This window comes from Hordeum vulgare, chromosome 5H, assembly GCF_904849725.1.
Source record: "Hordeum vulgare subsp. vulgare chromosome 5H, MorexV3_pseudomolecules_assembly, whole genome shotgun sequence".
NCBI lineage: Eukaryota > Viridiplantae > Streptophyta > Magnoliopsida > Poales > Poaceae > Hordeum > Hordeum vulgare.
In genome coordinates, this window is record NC_058522.1 from 117,264,471 (window position 1) to 117,283,164 (window position 18,694).

At 44.2% G+C, this 18,694-nt stretch overlaps 1 protein-coding gene across 1 annotated transcript; it reads right to left on the bottom strand.

The window, feature by feature from the left end:
• Positions 1-887: 887 nt before the first annotated feature.
• LOC123397747 (riboflavin synthase) lies at positions 888-2,213 on the bottom strand. Its single transcript, XM_045092285.1, has one exon. It carries the CDS (start codon positions 2,116-2,118, stop codon positions 1,234-1,236), a length of 885 nt encoding a protein of 294 aa, XP_044948220.1. The 5' UTR covers positions 2,119-2,213; the 3' UTR covers positions 888-1,233.
• Between the last annotated feature and the right edge of the window lie 16,481 nt (positions 2,214-18,694).

Consider the following 18,694-nt stretch of genomic DNA (forward strand, 5'->3'; position numbering starts at 1 on the left):
GAAGTTGTTGGCATTCTACAAAACACAGCGAGATGTTGCTCCTACACATGATGTTTGCATTTGTTCTCATGTCTTGCGCATTATGAGTAGCCAACACACGTGAATACTCGACATATACTAACTAACTACACTTCAGCATTGCCGCGTCTAATAAAAGTAGTTTTCCTCAGGTGATGGAGAAAGGAGAAACAAACATAGTTTTCCTCGGGTGATGATGTACTAATAGTCATACTACAACTACTTACAATCCCTAAATTACCAAGTAGCGTCTGAAATAACCTTACACTAGTACCTTCTAGGACCAAACACACACATTCAAGGAAATTGCTAATGTTTCGGTGAACCAGATGGCCGGGGCGAGGGAATCTGGGAAGGAGGACTCGTAATATCTCTATAGATCTGGCAAAAGCGAAAGACTCCTAACGTCAGGGGCTGACCACTGAGCTTTCACCACACATGAAATCCAAAGGTCAGAGTTATTGAATTAAAATTCCATAGTTCCATTCATCCCATAGTTACTAGTTACTGCTCCTGTTTCCATCTAAAAGGTTATTGAGGCAACCTACACCAAACACCTCATAGTCCCGTTAGCAAAATTCAGAGAATAAGAAGTGTTACTCAATTACCAATATTTCATGTTAAGTATACAAAGACCAACATTATAATCCAGTTCAGTATTTGGCTATTTGCAACAAAATGATAAACTTTAAGCCATATAGAAATAATACACTAGTCTATATTGATAGTTATTTTGTGAACAATCTTTTAATTATCATCCTGGCAGAAGAAATTCATGCCATAAATTACACAAAGGTAGAATGCAGTCTTCTTAGGCAACACACATCTTCATCACAAATTCAAAATAGCAACCCAGAGTGCATGCCGTATTAATCAGGTACTAGCCTTCAACCAATATAGGTCAGGCAATGATCAAATATAATCTCAAACGAGCACTAGTATGCATTGTTGTCCCAGAAATGCTGGAATCATGTGATGAACAACTAAACAAATCTTGTTCATTTGCTTTGGGTTACACAGATCATGCACACCGGAAAAAAGCTTCTCCATGCAGAATCGCTACAGCTTCTACATGGAAACAGGCAGTGGCATGAATTATATACCCCCAGTACGAAAAAAGCTTCACTCACTACTGCAAAATGCATTATTATTATTGATAAACAAGAATACACTGCACTAATAGCGATGGTAATTCATCAGTCCAACAGGCACAGCTCAAGAAGCTGCCTTTGCCTTTGATGTTGCCTCCAATCTCCCTGCAAGCAGCTTCACTACATACTTCCCCAGTATGTCAGCCTCAAGGTTCACCTTATCCCCAACCTTCTTCCTGGGCAGCACAACATTGTCCTGCGTGTAGCGCACAAGCATGAAGTCGAACCACCCGGCCTCCTCGTTCACATTGACAACGGTGAGGCTGGTTCCGTCCACGGCGACGAACCCCTTGGGCACGAGCAAGCTCAGGATCTCTGGCGGCGCACGCACGGTGACCCAGATTGAATCGCCCTCGGGCCGGAACGCGGCGATCTCGCCGGTGCCGTCGACGTGGCCCTGGACGAAGTGCCCGCCCATGCGAGACGCCGGCGTGAGCGCGCGCTCGAGGTTGACGTCGTCGCCCGCGGCGCGTTCGCCGAGTGACGTGCACCGGAGGGTCTCCGGCGCGACGCCGAAGGTGAGGGTGGAGGCAGCGGTGTCGATGGCCGCCACGGTGAGGCACGTCCCGTCGACGGCGATGCTGTCCCCCAGCTGCGTGCCGTCGAGGAGGTTCTTTGTCTCGACCTCGAGGTCAACACCGGGAGCCGCGTCTCCCCCGCCCCCAGGGGGCGTGGGCGGCGGGCCGATGCGGCGTACGCGGCCGACCTCCTCGACTATCCCGGTGAAGAGGGAGCGGACGGGGATGTGGGAGGTCGAGGAGGAGGAGATGCTCTTGGGGACGGGGGAGAGCGAGAAGCGCAGCGGCTGGACGCGGAGCGGCGTGGAGGTGGCCACCCGGGAGGCGAAGGGGAGCAGCGGGGACGAAGCGGGTAGGAGGGCCCTGCGGAGGATGTGCGGGTGGCAACGGAAGGATGCCACGGCCGCGGCGGCGGTGGGCGGCGGCGCCATGGCGAGATCCTTGTCGCCTGGATTGGGGAGGATTTGGGATGGGGTTAGCTGTCGAAAAAAAAAAGCTGTCGAGCTAGCCAAACTACACGATGATAACACACGACTATCCAATGGGAGTAACATATCTACTTATCTACTCCCTTCGTTTCTAAATATAAGTCTAATGAATGAATATACATTTTAAAGTATGTCTATATACATCCGTATATAGTCCGCTAGTGGAACCTCTAAAAAGATTTTATATTTAGAAACGGAGGGAGTAGTACATAGATGCTATCCAGCATGTTACTCATACTAGGAGTAACATAGCGGATACCAATGTAAGATAAGATTATAGACTAATAAATGAAAGACTCAATGTTACTACCCTTATGTTACTATCCACTGTCGATGTAGTAACTTAGACTAATAACATATGTATGTTAGTACTTTATGTTACTCTTCATTGTGAGTAGTCTACATTTGTTTTATCTAACGACAAACCTTCACGTGTTATACTCTTTTTGTTGACACAGGGAGTGGCGCTTAAAATATCTCTTGGACCAAGGTGTTTAGTATTGGTTGTATACTATGTCTGAAACTACTTTTATAACGGAGAGTAGCATAGAGTAGTAACATACATTTTGAAAAACACTAAGGATCAGACTAGTGATCCTAGCTTCCTATCAGATCAGTGGATAAGATGTAAGATGGTTGCTGAATTTATTATTAGGTTGTGCATGGTTGTTTGATTGCTTCCTAATAATTGTGTCTTGTTAGCACACACGACACCCTTAATTATGTGGGATTAACCACCAATCTACACCGTGAGTAATTGGTTTTAGGAAACTACTAACAGATTTGTAGGAAGCAAATCTTTTAACTAATTTGATTCAAATTTGCTTTAGATGCAAATAATATCTTCATCGCAGAAAAAAATGCAAATAATATCTGCTTTATCCTTCATATGTAATATCGCTCAAAAGTTTCCTTCCTTTAAAATAAAATTGTGTTTCTTTTCATTGAAGAATTTGCTTCAATGGTAAATGGAAAATATGCTTTGATTTAATAAAAAAAAATATGTCCGTGTGAAGAGATATTCTGTATCAAATGCATTGCTATCTTGTTTCCATCCACTAGAGAATTGCTTCCAACCAAATGTCAAGTTTCTTCCATCAAAGAGGAAAAAAATACATGTTTTGCAAACATCGCTATCTTGTTTCCATCAATTAGAGAATTGCTTCCATCAAACATAAATTTACTCCCAAAAAGAAAAGTATTTCCACTGTCACTATTACAAATCCTTAAAACAAATTTGTGGTTTGTTTGAAAATTAAAAAATGCTACTATCGAATTGAGTATGATTTTTGGACATAGTAAGTCAGCTCGTTTTCATGCGTCAAACATCCGCTTGAAAACAAATGTTGGTAATTGCCTCTTACTTATTTCTGTACACATTGCATGAGGAAACAATCAAATTGACTTCGACGAAGCTTCTCCAGGCATCGAGCAGATCACACGACCATGACGGTCCAAGCCCCTCGGGGCTGTACAAGGGCTAACTTCCCGAGAATGATGTCACCCACGATCAACGATATTGGTTTCCCAGCTGACTTTTGAGTCCTAAAAATACACACAGAATCGATCTTCCGCAAAACGACTCTTCAAAATACACTCATTTGTTCTCTTCATGATTTCTAGATGTGTATTGAAAATCAAAAATTGGATGTACATTAGTAAATGTGAACATATGTCACTTGCAACCATAACTAGACAAATAATATATGAAAGAAGAAAGAAAAATGCAGCATGAGTCGCATGGCTTGACAACAAAAGAACTGGTAAGAATACTTGACTCTACTTCTTCAAATTAAGATCAGAAGGGGGGTGATAGGAATTTTGTCCAGTCTATATGAAAATTTTAGGAATCACGGGCTTTTTCGGAATCAAGTACAAACACAAAGCCTACAAAAAAATGAGGCATGGAAATGAAACAAATTGAAAGTAGTGTAGAAGCACAAGCTAAAAATGCATGATGCAAATGTTACATCGACACGGTGAAGCTTCATAACCATGATATGTAATTATGAATAAACTGTATGCACTTACAAAGCACAAGTATGATGTGTATGAAGCATGGGGATTTGGTAGCATTGTATCCATGCAAATCCTCACAAATATTGCATAGTGGAAGCAAAAAAAATCACTACCTCTGTAAACTAATACAAGATCGTTTAGATTACTATTTTAGTGATCTAAGCGATCTTATATTAGTTTACAAAGGGAGTAGATGGGAAGCATAGAAATTTGAGTATTGAAAAGAGTGCTTTATCAAAATGAATCATCTCAATCGAAAGCATACAAATTTGGAAATGTAATTAGCACCAAATTCACCAAAATTCATTGATAATTCATTGACTTCGTATATACCAAATTGAAATCAAAAAATGAATCAGCTAGGGGAGATGGGACGAGTTTGTACATATTAGCGATGGTCGTCGTCGTTGGATGAAGGGACATCGATGGCAGCCACCTGCAACATCAAGTCGTCGTTAGTGTGTCACTGTTGAGGTGCCGGGTAGACGAATAAGTCAACGTCAACGCTGCAAGCGATGGAGGAGCAAAATCACACCTGGATCAAAAGTAATGCAAATTAAAACAATTGATTTAAAATGGATCAAAGATGAGATGAATCAAACTGTAGTTTCTTCACGACGATGGGGGTTACACGGTTTGGTGAGATGAGGGAAGGACGACGTAGACATAGGAGGGACGCGGCACCATCGACGTTGGATGAGTTGTAGCCATCGCGGATTTTTGGGTGTGGAGGTAGCCATGACGGCGAGCTCGGGGATGAGTTTGTTGGAACAATGCATGCGGGGCGATATTTACTCGTGCTAGCCGTTGTGAGTTGGTTGGGACATGGGAGGAGGCGAGATCAACTCAGGATGGATAGTAATAAAGAGATTAATTGACGTATTGAATATTTGCTTCTAAATATGGGCCATTGGATTAGGAAAGAATCAACGACACATGACCAGTCTGAAGGAAGTTACCTATCAGACTTCTGATAGGAAGTGTTTCCCAATGTTAATACTAGTGTGGGTGTTTACTCATGACATCAACCATGGGTAGGCTAAACATGAGTGGTGGGAACCGTAAGGACACCGGCGGGCTCCAGGAGAGACATACGATGTACCTAGGTTCATGGCTCTCCGTAGAGATAACACCCCTAGTCCTGCTGGAATGGTTGATGCACCAAAGGGATTACAGTTTGCTCCTTGAGCTGTTCGATGGAGGAGGAAGAAGGAGTTGCCTGCTCACGTACACCTCTCCTGTATGGGTGTGTGTGTGAGTAGTTGGCCGAACCTCTGCATGGAGGGGGATCGGGGGGGTTATAGACGAACCCACCGACCTACAATATGGATAAAAGTACAAAAGAGAGGCTTGCCTGGAAGCCTCACTAGCTGGCCAGGGGACCCACAGTAGTCCGGTCTTGTAGTTGGAGGGGCCCGTTGGCTGCGAGGTCCCATCTGGCCATGGGACCCGCCGGCCATCCAATGAAGCTCTCGTGCAAGGCCGACGCAGGACACATATAGTACGTCCAGCGTCGTCTTGCGAGATTCGTCATGGGTCGCTAGTACGACCGTCTCCACTATTACCACGCCAAGCTTGGTAATGGAGTGGGTGTTGACGGGACGGTACTGTGCTGGGTTGATGGATCGGAGTCGGCCTAGGTCAGCGGCATGGCCGCTGACACTGTATCTACCGTGCGCCACAACCTTGTACCTGTGCTGACGCGTATTCACCTTTATTCATAGAGTCTAGTCGCAGCCTAGGGTTGGATATGACTAGGGCTACCTAGCCGGCTGGCGGCCTCGCCAGCCGGCCTCGAAGTTGTCGTCTCGCTCCTAGCCGGTAGGCGCTTCCCAACCGGCCAGGAGGAGTCGCCGTCTCGCCCCTAGCCGACAGGAGCTTCCTAGCCGACCAAGGGGAGTTGGCCGTCTAGAGGAGACCGATGCCTCCCTTTACTCTTGGATGCAGAGGAGTAGGCACGATGAGCCTACCTTAGGGTTATCTCCCCGTCAGTAGTCCCCGAAGTAGGGGAGGTCCGTCGCCTCAAAGCGGAAGGCTTCGCCGGCTTGAGTTCCTTGTTGATGCTCTTCATGGGTGGCCTGTAGCGGGAGGCGCCGGGTCGAAAGCTGACTGGCTTCCAACAGACGCCTCGGCTTCGCTGCAGGCAGCGCCGCTGCGCCATGTGCCAGTCCCCGGGCCCAACGTTATGATTAATTATACAGTTGATGGGATGGGGCATGCGCACTGGGTCCCGCCATAATGCCTCCTCAGCCCTCGCGCGCGCGGATTCTGTGTGGATTGCTCCGTGACGGTTGGGCTCCATGGGTCGTAAATGCCCCCGCAATAAATGGAGGAGGTGGGAATCATGTGCATCGGATCCCCACCCCACGATCTCTCGTGGGGGTCTAAATGGGGTGCGGGGGCGTCGAGGAGGCCATTCACCCCCTTCTCGCCCCACACAAATGCCCTTCCTTCCTTGAGCCAGAGAAAGAAGAGTGCTGCTTCGCCTTCGCCGCCACTCGAGCCATCACCACCGGTCGTCGCCAGGATTCCGTCTCAGCCCTCTCCGGCACCTGCCATGTCCAGCGGTGCCTCTAAGAAGGGGAAGTTCCGAGGCGCTTGGGTGGGCAGCGAGGTTAGCGATGAGCACATCGAAGCGCTCCGCCACCGCAGCGGCTGCCTCCTGCAAACCTTGTGGCGGCGCGGGTGCCTAGCGTCGAAGCAGCCCCGACCCCCGAAAGGGGCGAGGTGGTAGTGTTCGAGCAACACTTCTACCGTGGCTTCGGCCTTTCGGCAAGCGACTTCTTTGCTCGCTTCCTTTCTTTCTTTGGCCTGCAGCCGCATCACCTGGCACCCAACGCCATCCTCCAGCTTGCCGCCTTCGTGGTCCTATGCGAGGGGTTCATAGGGATTGAACCCCGCTTGGACCTCTGGTGGAAGTTGTTCTTCGTCAACCAACAGTTCGTGACGATGGAAAAGTCTGCAGCGGCGGAGCAGTCGGGTCCCAAGCCGATGACCCCTTGCGGCGCCGCGCTGGTGCACCACCGGACGACATCCGGCTTCCAACAGTTGCCGCTGCAGGATTCCATCAAGAAGTGGCAGAAGGGGTTCTTCTATGTGAAGAACGTCGACCCCTCCCGCGACTACATCAACCTGCCCGCGTTCGCCATCGCTCCACCGACGGCGAAGCTGAACTGGAAGGCGACGCTTCCGAAGCCAATCAACGAGGTGGTGCAAATATGTGCCCACCTCGATAACTTGAAGATTCGGGGCCTCTTGGCCCGTGACCTGCTCGCCACCATGGTAGCATGCCGGGGCCTGCCTCTGCAGCGGCGGCCGCATCTGATATGCCAGATGGGCGGCCCGCAAGACCCTTGCTGGCTCTCCACCAAGAATTTTTGAGCCGGCGCGGTGGCCCGGAACGTGAACCTGATCTCCTCCACCAACATGGACAAGGGCGGAGATTGGGAATGGGGCATGGCCCTCTACGACAGAAACCAATCGACTCCGTTGGTAAGCGTTTCCCCAGATCCTCTTTTCTTATCTTGAATGCACCTTTCATTTTCTGAGCCAGATGCCGACTCCGCCCTTCAGCTGTTCAAGCGCGTGCAAAACTATCAGCAGCCGGCTGACGACATGGAGGCGTCAAACCCGGCTGAGATAGAGGACAAAGGGGTGGTGGAGCCGCAGGTCTGGGCCTCCGCGGATGTGGAGGATGCAGCGGACTTGGAGGGCACCGAGCCGCCTGGTGAGCATCTTAAATCTACTCTTCTTGATTGGACGGATGATGATGAAATGCCACCTCCTCTACACGATGCAGCCTTCTGAGAGGGCCAAGAAGACGTGGAGGAGGTCTCCAGCCCTCCCTTGACATGAGCTCGTCGAAACGTGGCGAGACGGCGGGGCAGGGCGAGGCGTCCCGGCAGAAGGGCAAGAAGGTTGCCGCTACTAAGCCGGCTCCCAAGCGTGCCACAACAGAACCTCCAGCCGGAGGCCGAGGCGACGGCACCAAGAAGCAGCGAGCCACCACCAGCAGGAGGCCAGTGCCCATCGTCACCAGGTAAGGGATCATCTTTCCCTCCTTTTTGGATTCTTGTATGAAGGTCATTCCCTTATGAGTTTGCATTCAGTAGGGATGTGGAAGAAGTGCAGGAGGATACTGCCTCCGCCGCCGAGCGAGCCGCCTGGGCCATTGCTGACGCTGCCAAGAAGACGATGGACGAGGAGGCGAACTGCCCATGGGAGGAAGCGGCTCGGAAGATGGTCGAAGGACAACCTCAACCCAGCCGGACCGAGAAGCCCGCTGATGACCCACAAGTGTAGGGGATCTATCGTAGTCCTTTTGATAAGTAAGAGTGTCGAACCCAACAAGGAGCAGAAGGAAATGACAAGTGGTTTTCAGCAAGTTATTCTCTGCAGGCACTGAAATTATCGGTAACAGATGGTTGTGTGATAAGATAATTTCGTAACGGGTAGCAAGTAACAATAGTAACAAAGGAGCAGGAAGATGGCCCAATACCTTTTGTAGCAAGGGACAAGCCTGGAAGAACTCTTATATAAGGTAAAGCGCTCCAGAGGACACATGGGAATTCTATCAAGCTAGTTTTCATCATGTTCATATGATTCACGTTTGCTACTTTGATATTTTGATATGTGGGTGGACCGGTGCTTGGGTGCTGTCCTTACTTGGACAAACATCCCACTTATGATTAACCCCTCTCGCAAGCATCCGCAACTACGAAAGAAGAATTAAGACAAAGTCTAACCATAGCATTAAACTAGTGGATCCAAATCATCCCCTTACGAAGCAACACATAAACTAGGGTTTAAGCTTCTGTCACTCTAGCAACCCATCATCTACTTATTACTTCCCAATGCCTTCCTCTAGGCCCAAATAATGGTGAAGTGTTATGTAGTGGATGTTCACATAACACCACTAGAGGAAAGACAACATACAACGCATCAAAATATCGAACGAATACCAAATTCACATGACTACTTATAGCAAGACTTATCCCATGTCCTCAGGAACAAATGTAACTACTCACAAAGCATAATTATGTTCATGATCAGAGAGGTATTGAATAGCATTAAGGATCTGAACATATGATCTTCGACCGAGTAATCCAACTAGCATCAACTACAAGGAGTAATTAACACTACTAGCAACCTTACAAGTACCAATCGGAGTCGCGAAACGGAGATTGGTTACAAGAGATGAACTAGGGTTTGGAGATGAGATGGTGCTGATGAAGATGTTGATGGAGATGGGTCCCCTCCGATGAGAGGAGTGTTGGAGATGACGATGGCGATGATTTCCCCCTCCGGGAGGGAAGTTTCCCCGGCAGGACGGCCCTGCCGGAGCTCTAGATTGGTTTTGCTCAAGTTCCGCCTCGTGGCGGCAGCGTTTCTTCCCAAAAGTTCTCCTGTGATTTTTTTCTGGGATGAAAGAGACTATATAGAGTTGGAGTTGGAGGCTGCGGAGCCACGTGGGCCCCACAAGCCTGCCAGGCGCGGCCTAGGGGGTCGCCTCCTGGGCTTGTGGGCTCATGGCTCTGTGTCTTCTGGTAATTCTTGTGCTATTATATTTATATATTCCACAAAAAATCCTCGTAAGTTTTGAGGTCATTCTGATAACTTTTATTTCTGCACAAAAACAACACCATGGCAATTCTACTGAAAACAACGTCAGTCCGGGTTAGTGTTGGAATTATGCCCTAGAGGCAATGATAAATAAGTTATTATTATAATTCATGTATCAAGATAATCGTTTATTATCCATGCTATAATTGTGTTGAATGAAGACTTAGATACATGTGTGGATACATAGAAAAAACACTGTCCCTAGCAAGCCTCTAGTTGGCTAGCCAGTTGATCAAGGATAGTCAGGGTCTTCTGACTATGTACAAGGTGTTGTTGCTTGATAACTGGATCACATCATTGGGTGAATCATGTGATGGACTAGACCCAAACTAATAGACGTAGCATGTTGATCGTGTCATTTTGTTGCTACTGTTTTCTGCGTGTCAAGTATTTATTCCTATGACCATGAGATCATATAACTCACTAACACCGGAGGAATGCTTTGTGTGTATCAAACGTCACAACGTAACTGGGTGACTATAAAGATGCTCTACAGGTATCTCCGAAGGTTTCCGTTGAGTTAGTATGGATCAAGACTGGGATTTGTCACTCCGTGTGACGGAGAGGTATCTTGGGGCCCACTCGGTAATACAACATCACACACAAGCCTTGCAAGCAATGTGACTTATTGTAAGTCACGAGATCTTGTATTACGGAACGAGTAAAGAGACTTGCCGGTAAATGAGATTGAAATAGGTATGCGGATACTGACGGTTGAATCTCGGGCAAGTAACATACCGAAGGACAAAGGGAATGACATACGGGATTATATGAATCCTTGGCACTGAGGTTCAAACGATAAGATCTTCGTAGAATATGTAGGATCCAATATGGGCATCCAGGTCCCGCTATTGGATATTGACCGAGGAGTCCCTCAGGTCATGTCTACATAGTTCTCGAACCCGCAGGGTCTGCACACTTAAGGTTCGGCGTTGTTTTATGCGTATTTGAGTTATATGGTTGGTTACCGAATGTTTTTTGGAGTCCCGGATGAGATCATGGACGTCATGAGGGTTTCCGGAATGGTTCGGAGATGAAGATTGATATATAGGATGACCTCATTTGATTACCGGAAAGTTTTCGACATTACCGGGAATGTACCGGGAGTGACGAATGGGTTCCGGATGTTCACCGGGGGGGGGGGCAGCCCACCCCGGGGAAGCCCATAGGCCTTAGGGGTGCCGCACCAGCCCTTAGTGGGCTGGTGGGCAAGCCCAAGAAGTCCCCTGCGCAGGAGATAAGAAAAATCAAAGAGAAAGAAAAAAGGGGAAGTGGGAAGGACTCCACCTTCCAATCCTAGTTGGACTAGGATTGGAGGAGGATTCCTCCTCCCCCCCTTCGGCCGAACTCCTTGGGGCTCCTTGAGCCTGAAGGCAAGGCCCCTCCCGTCCCTCCTATATATAGTGAGGTATTAGGGCTGATTTGAGACAACTTTGCCACGTTAGCCCGACGCCACATACCTCCATGGTTTTTCCTCTAGATCGCGTTTCTGCGGAGCTCGGGCGGAGCCCTGCTGAGATAAGATCACCACCAACCTCCGGAGCACCGTCACGCTGCTGGAGAACTCATCTACCTCTCCGTCTCTCTTGCTGGATCAAGAAGGCCGAGATCATCGTCGAGCTATACGTGCGCTGAACGCGGAGGTGCCGTCCGTTCAGCACTAGATCGGAGCGGATCGTGGGACAGTTCGTGGGATGGTTCGCGGGGCGGATCGAGGGACGTGAGTACATTCCACTACATCAACCGCATTTATTAACGCTTCTTGTTGCGCGATCTACAAGGGTACGTAGATCTGAAATCCCCCTCGTAGATGGACATCACCATGATAGGTCTTCGTGCACGTAGGAATTTTTTGTTTCCCATGCGACGTTCCCCAACAGTTAGTTCCATTCAAATCATGCAAATTAGAGTCCAAAACAAGGGCAAAAGAGTTTGGAAAAGTAGATACGATGGAGACGTATCAACTCCCCCAAGCTTAAAGTCTTGCTTGTCCTCAAGCAATTCAGTTGACAAACTGAAAGAGACAAAAGAAAAAACTTTTACGAACTTTGTTTGATCTTGTTGTTGTAATTATGTCTAAGTCATATTCGGATTTTCAGCAAGATCATAAGCTAACCACATAAGCAATAACATTTAGGTCTCATGGTGTACTCATATCAATGGCATAATCAACTAGCGAGCAATAATGATAAGTTTCAAACGTCAACACTTCAATCAAAACAATCATGATACAATATGAACAAATGGTATCTCGCTAGCCCTTTTTGAGACCGCAAAACATAAATGCAGAGCACCTTCAAAGACCAAGGGTTGACTGAACATTGTAATTCATGGCAAAGAAGATCCAGTCACAGTCATACTCAATATAAATTAATAGCAAAGCATAAAAATGACGGAGGTGCTCTCTAATTGGTGCCTTTTATAAGAAGAGGATGACTCAACAGTAATGTAAATAGATAGGCCCTTCGCAGAGGGAAGCATTGATTTGCAGTGGTGCGAGAGCTCAAGCTTTTAAAACAGAGATAAGTAATTTTGGATGGCATGCTTTCATTGTCAACGCGATGACCAAGAGTTTTCACCATCTTCCATGCTACACATATTATAGGCGGTTCCCAAACAGAATAGTAAAGTTTTGACTCCCCACCACCGATCAATCACACTCCATGACTAGCCGAATCCTCGGGTGCCGTCCATACCAACAACAATCCAGGGGGAATTTTGTTTGCCATTATATTTTCAATTTGATTTGAGCCTCGAACTGGGCATTCCGATTACCGGCCCCTTTCTCGTGAGTGATAGTGAATAAACACGTATCGAGGATAACACACCTAGCGTGGAAGATACTGACCGCCCCTTGTCACCACATGAGCGGTTTGGGCATACAAAACATATTATTATTTGAAGATTTAGAGAGTGGCACATGCAAATTTACTTGGAACAGCAGGTAGATACCGCATATAGGTAGGTATGGTGGACTCATATGGAACAACTTTGGGTTTATAGAAGTTGTTGCACAAGCAGTATTCCCGCTTAGTACAAGTGAAGGCTAGCAAAAGACTGGGAAGCGACCAACGAGAGATTGACAACAGTAATCAATATGAATTGAAATTAACCAATGTTGAGTGCAAGCATGAGTAGGATATAAATCACCATAAACATGAATATCGTAGAGGCTATGTTGATTTTGTTTCAACTACATGCGTGAACATGTGCCAAGTCAAGCCACTTGAATCATTCAAAGGAGGATACCATCCTATCATACTACATTATAATCATTTTGAAATTCATGTTGGCATCCAAGACAAACCATTATAAGCTCCTAGCTAATTAAGCATGGCATCAGAAACTATGATCTCTAAGTTGTCATTGCAAACATGTTTCCCTCATAACAATGCTGAATTAGGAACGATGAGCTAGTCATATTTACAAAAACAAAATAGGTCGAGTTCATACCAGCTTTTCCAGGCTCAGTCACTTCATCATATATCGTCATTATTGCCTTTCACTTGCACGACCGAATGATGTGAATAATAATAAGAGTGTTCATGCACTGGACTAAGCTGGAATCTGCAAGCAAACTCAGAGGAGAAGAGTAATACGGGCTCTCTGATAGATAAACAAAAATGTATATGAGAGCCACTAATCATTTTAATCATGGTCTTCTACCTTGACCCAAAGAAAAAGAAAACTATTTACACGGGAAAGCTCCCAATAAGCAAAAGAAGAACGGGAAATCTCGTGCGCTTTCCGGACTACTTTAAATTTTTATATTTTTCTAAATATTCCAAAATGGAGAAAAAATGCTATTGGAAAAGTTTTGGAGTCGGTTTACTCACCGAATCACATACCTCTTCGTTTTTTGAGTCTGAAACAAGTTGGTAAATATCCCTTATGTACTCCTCGGAAGTTATGGTATTAATTATATTGCTTTCGACATTTATGGGAGTACCTGAGATATAATGCTTGATTCTTTGCCCATTCACAACTCTCGGAAAATTACCTTCCGCGTTGTTGATTTTGATGGCACCGAAATGATATACTTCCTCGACAATGTAAGGACCTTCCCATTTAGAGAGAAGCTTGCCTGCAAAAAATCTTAAACGAGAATTGTATAGCAAGACATAATCACCTACATTGAACTCACGTTTTTTTATCCTTTATCATGCCACCTCTTAACCTTTTCTTTAAACAACTTGGCATTTTCATATTCCTGAGTTATCCATTCATCAAGTGAGCTAATGTCAAATAACCTCTTCTCACCAGCAAGTTTGAAATCAAAGTTGAGCTCTTTGATTGCCCCATAAGCCTTATGCTCTAGCTCAAGAGGTAAATGACATGCTTTACCATAAACCATTTTATACGGCGACATGCCCATGGGATTCTTATAAGCAGTTCTATAAGCCCACAATGCATCATCAAGTTTCTTAGACCAATTCTTTCTTGACCTATTAACAGTCTTTTGCAGAATTAGTTTAATTTCTCTATTACTTAACTCTACTTGACCACTAGACTGAGGATGTTAAGGAGATGCAATTCTATGGTTGACATCATACTTAGCAAACGTTTTACGGAAAGCACCATGAATAAAATGTGAACCACCATCAGTCATTAAATATCTAGGGACTCCAAATCTAGGGAAAATAACTTCTTTAAGCATCCTAATAGAGGTGTTATGATCAACACTACTAGTTGGGATAGCTTATACCCACTTAGTAACATAATCAATAGCAACTAGGATATGAGTATACCCGTTGGACTTTGGAAAAGGTCCCATATAATCAAAACCCCAAACATCAAATGGTTCAATGATAAGTGAATAGTTCATAGGCATTTCCTGATGTTTACTGATATTACGTATTCTTTGACATTCATCACAAGACAAGACAAACTTACGAGCATCCTTGAAGAGAGTAGGCCAATAAAACCGGATTGCAATACCTTGTGTACAGTTCTATCTCCCGCATGGTGTCCTCTGTAAGCCTCGAAGTGACACTTCTGTAGGATCTGTCCCTGTTCATGCTCAGGTACACAACGTCTAATAACACCATCTACTCCTTTATAAAGGTGAGGATCATCCCAAAAGTAATGTCTCAAATAAAAGAAGAATTTCTTCTTTTGTTGGTATGTGAAACTAGGTGGTATATATTTAGCAACAATATAATTCACATACTCAGCATACCAAGGTGTACTACGTGAAGCATTGATGACATTCAATTGTTCATCAGGAAACCTATCATCAATAGGTTGTGGGTCATCAAGAACATTCTCCAACCTAGACAAGTTATCTGCTACGGGGTTCTCAGCACCCTTCCTATCAACAACATGCAAATCAAATTCTTGTAGCAAGAGAACCCATCTAATAAGTCTAGGTTTAGCATCTTTCTTTTCCATGAGATATTTAATAGCAGCATGATCAGTGTGAATAGTAACTTTGGAATCGACAATATAAGATCTGAACTTATCACATGCAAACACGACTGCTAAAAATTCTTTTTCAGTAGTAGCATAGTTTCTTTGGGCACTGTCTAGAGTTTTACTAGCATAATGAATAACATTCAATTTCTTATCAATTCTTTGTCCTAGAACAGAACCAACAGCATAATCACTAGCATCACACATAATTTCAAAAGGTAGGTTCCAATCAGGTGGTTGAACAATAGGTGCAGTTATCAAGGCCTTCTTAAGTATTTCAAATGCTTCTTCACAATCATCATAAAAAACAAATGGAATATCTTTTTGCAAGAGATTGGTAAGAGGCCTAGAAATCTTAGAGAAGTCTTTAATGAACCTTCTATAGAAACCAGCATGACCAAGGAAACTTCTTATACCTTTAATGTTTGTAGGGCATGGCATTTTCTCGATCGCATCAACTTTAGCCTTATTGACTTCAATACCTCTTTCAGAAATCTTATGTCCTAAGACGATACCTTCATTAACCATAAAGTGACACTTCTCCCATTTCAAGACAAGATTAGTATCTTTACATCTCTGCAAAACTCGATCAAGGTTGCTCAAGCAATCATCAAAGGAAGATCCATAAACGGAGAAATCATCCATGAAAACCTCAACAATTTTTTCACAAAAGTCAGAGAATATAGCCATCATACATCTTTGAAAGGTAGCAAGTGCATTACATAAACCAAAAGGCATACGTCTATAAGAGAAGGTACCGAAAGGGTAGGTAAAATTGGTTTTCTCCTGATCAGATTGTGAAACAGGTATTTGGGAGAAACTAGAATAACCATCTAGAAAGCAAAAGTGTGTGTGTTTTGACAATCTTTTTAGCATTTGGTCAATAAAAGGCAAAGGGTAATGATCTTTCCTAGTGGCTTTATTTAATTTCCTAAAATCAATTACCATCCTATAGCGAGTAACAATTCTTTGTGGGATCAATTTATCTTTATCGTTAGGGACAACGGTAATACATCCCTTCTTAGGGACGCAATGCACCGGACTTACCCAATCACTATGAGCAACATGATAGATAATACCTGCTTCCAGGAGCTTTAGTATTTCTTTTCTTACCACCGCTTTCATCTTAGGATTTAATCTTCGTTGATGATCGGCAACTGGTTTGGAATCAGGATCAATTTTAATTTTATGCTGGCATAGAGTGAGACTAATTCCCTTAAGATCATCAAGAGTATATCCAATAGCAGCACCGTGCTTCCTCAGAGTTTTCAATAATTTCTTTTCTTCATGCTCTGAAAGTTTAGCACTAATAATAACATGATATATCTCTTTTTCATCAAGATAATCATACTTAAGAGTATTAGGTAACTGTTTAAGCTCAAACATAGGATCACCCTTTGGTGGAGGTGGATCTCCAAGTAATTCAACGGGAAAATTGTTCTTAAGGATAGGGTGTTGTTCAAAGATAACTCTATCTATCTCATTCCTTTCATCCATATGCATATCATTTTCACGTTCAAGCAAGTATTGCTCTAAAGAATCAGTAGGAGGCACAGCAATAGAAGCTAGAGCAATGATTTCATCCTTACTAGAAAATTCTTTTTCATGAGGTTGTCTACCAAACTTGGAAAAATTAAATTCATGTGACACACCTTCAAAGCCAGCAGTAACAGTTTTTTTCTCACAATCAATCTAAGCATTGACAATATTGAGAAAAGTTCTACCAAATATGATGGGACAAAAGCTATCTTGTGTGGTAGCAAGAACTTGAAAATCAGTAGGATACTTAGTTTTACCACACAAGACTTCAACATCTCTAACAATTCCCACAGGGCACATAGTATCTCCATTGGCAAGTTGAATAGTAACATCAATGAATTCCATCTCGACAGGTGCAATCTCATCTTTAAATTCATCATATAAAGATCGAGGTATTGCACTAACACTAGCACCCACATCACATAAACCATGATAAAAATGATCTCCTATCTTAACAGAAACAACAGGCATGCCGACAACATGCTTATGTTTGTCTCTAGCATGAGGTTTAGCAATTCTAGCAGCATCTTCACAAAAGTGAATAACATGCCCATCAACATTATCGGACAGGAGATCTTTGATAATAGCAATGCTAGGTTCAACTTTAATTTTCTCACGGGGTGTAGGTGTTCTAATATAGCCCTAACGTATCACAGTTGAAGCTTTAGCATGATCCTTTATTCTAACAGGGAAAGGTGGTTTTTCAATGTAAGCACTAGGAACAATAGAATCATTATAAGCAATGACTTTCTCTTCAACTGGCTTGGGTTTTACTACATTGACTTCTATGGGAGGATAATATTTAAACCACTTCTCTTTAGGGAGATTAATATGAGCAGCAAATGATTCACATAATGAAGCTACTATCTCAGAGTCAAGTCCATGTTTAGTGCTAAAATCACAAAAAGTATTTGTTACAACGAAGGATTTAATGCAATCGAACTTAAGATTCATACCTGACTCCTTACCTTCATCAAAATCCCAATCTTCAGAGTTGCGTTTAATTCTTTCCAATAAATCCCATTTGAAATCAATATCTCTCTTCATAAAAGAACCGGTACAAGAAGTGTCAAGCATGGTGCGATTGTCATGAGAAAGCCGAGCATAAAAGTTCATAATAATAATTTCTCTAGGGAGCTCATGGTTGAGGCATGAATATAACATTGACTTAAGCCTCCCCCAAGCTTGAGCGATACTTTCTTTATCACGAGGCCAAAAATTATAGATATAATTCCGATCACGATGTACCAAATGCATAGGATACAACTTTTGATGAAATTCCAATTTCAATCGGTTGTAGTTCCATGATCCAGTATCATCACATAGCCTATACCATGTCAATGCTTTATCCCTCAAAGATAAGGGAAATACCTTCTTCTTGACCTCATCCTCGGGCAAACCTGCAAGCTTAAATAAACCAAAAACTTCATCTACATAGATTAGATGCAAGTCAGGATGTGATGTTCCATCTCCTGTAAAAGGATTAGCCAACAGTTTCTCTAGCATACCCGAAGGAATTTCATAATAAATATTTTCAGTAGGTGCAGTAGATTGAGGAGCAACTCCTTGTGCTTCCGGTCGAGGTGAAGATACCCCGAACAAGCTCCTCAAAGGATTAGTTTCCATAGTGACGAGTGACAATAAATTTCAGCACACTATATAAATGTTTCCTTACCAAATTCCACTTACCAAAGGCGCTTCACTCCCCAGCAACGATGCCAGAAAAGAGTCTTGATGACCCACAAGTGTAGGGGATCTATCGTAGTCCTTTCGATAAGTAAGAGTGTCGAACCCAACGAGGAGCATAAGGAAATGACAAGTGGTTTTAGCAAGGTATTCTCTGCAGGCACTGACATTATCGGTAACACATGGTTGTGTGATAAGATAATTTCATAACGGGTAGCAAGTAACAATAGTAACAAAGGTT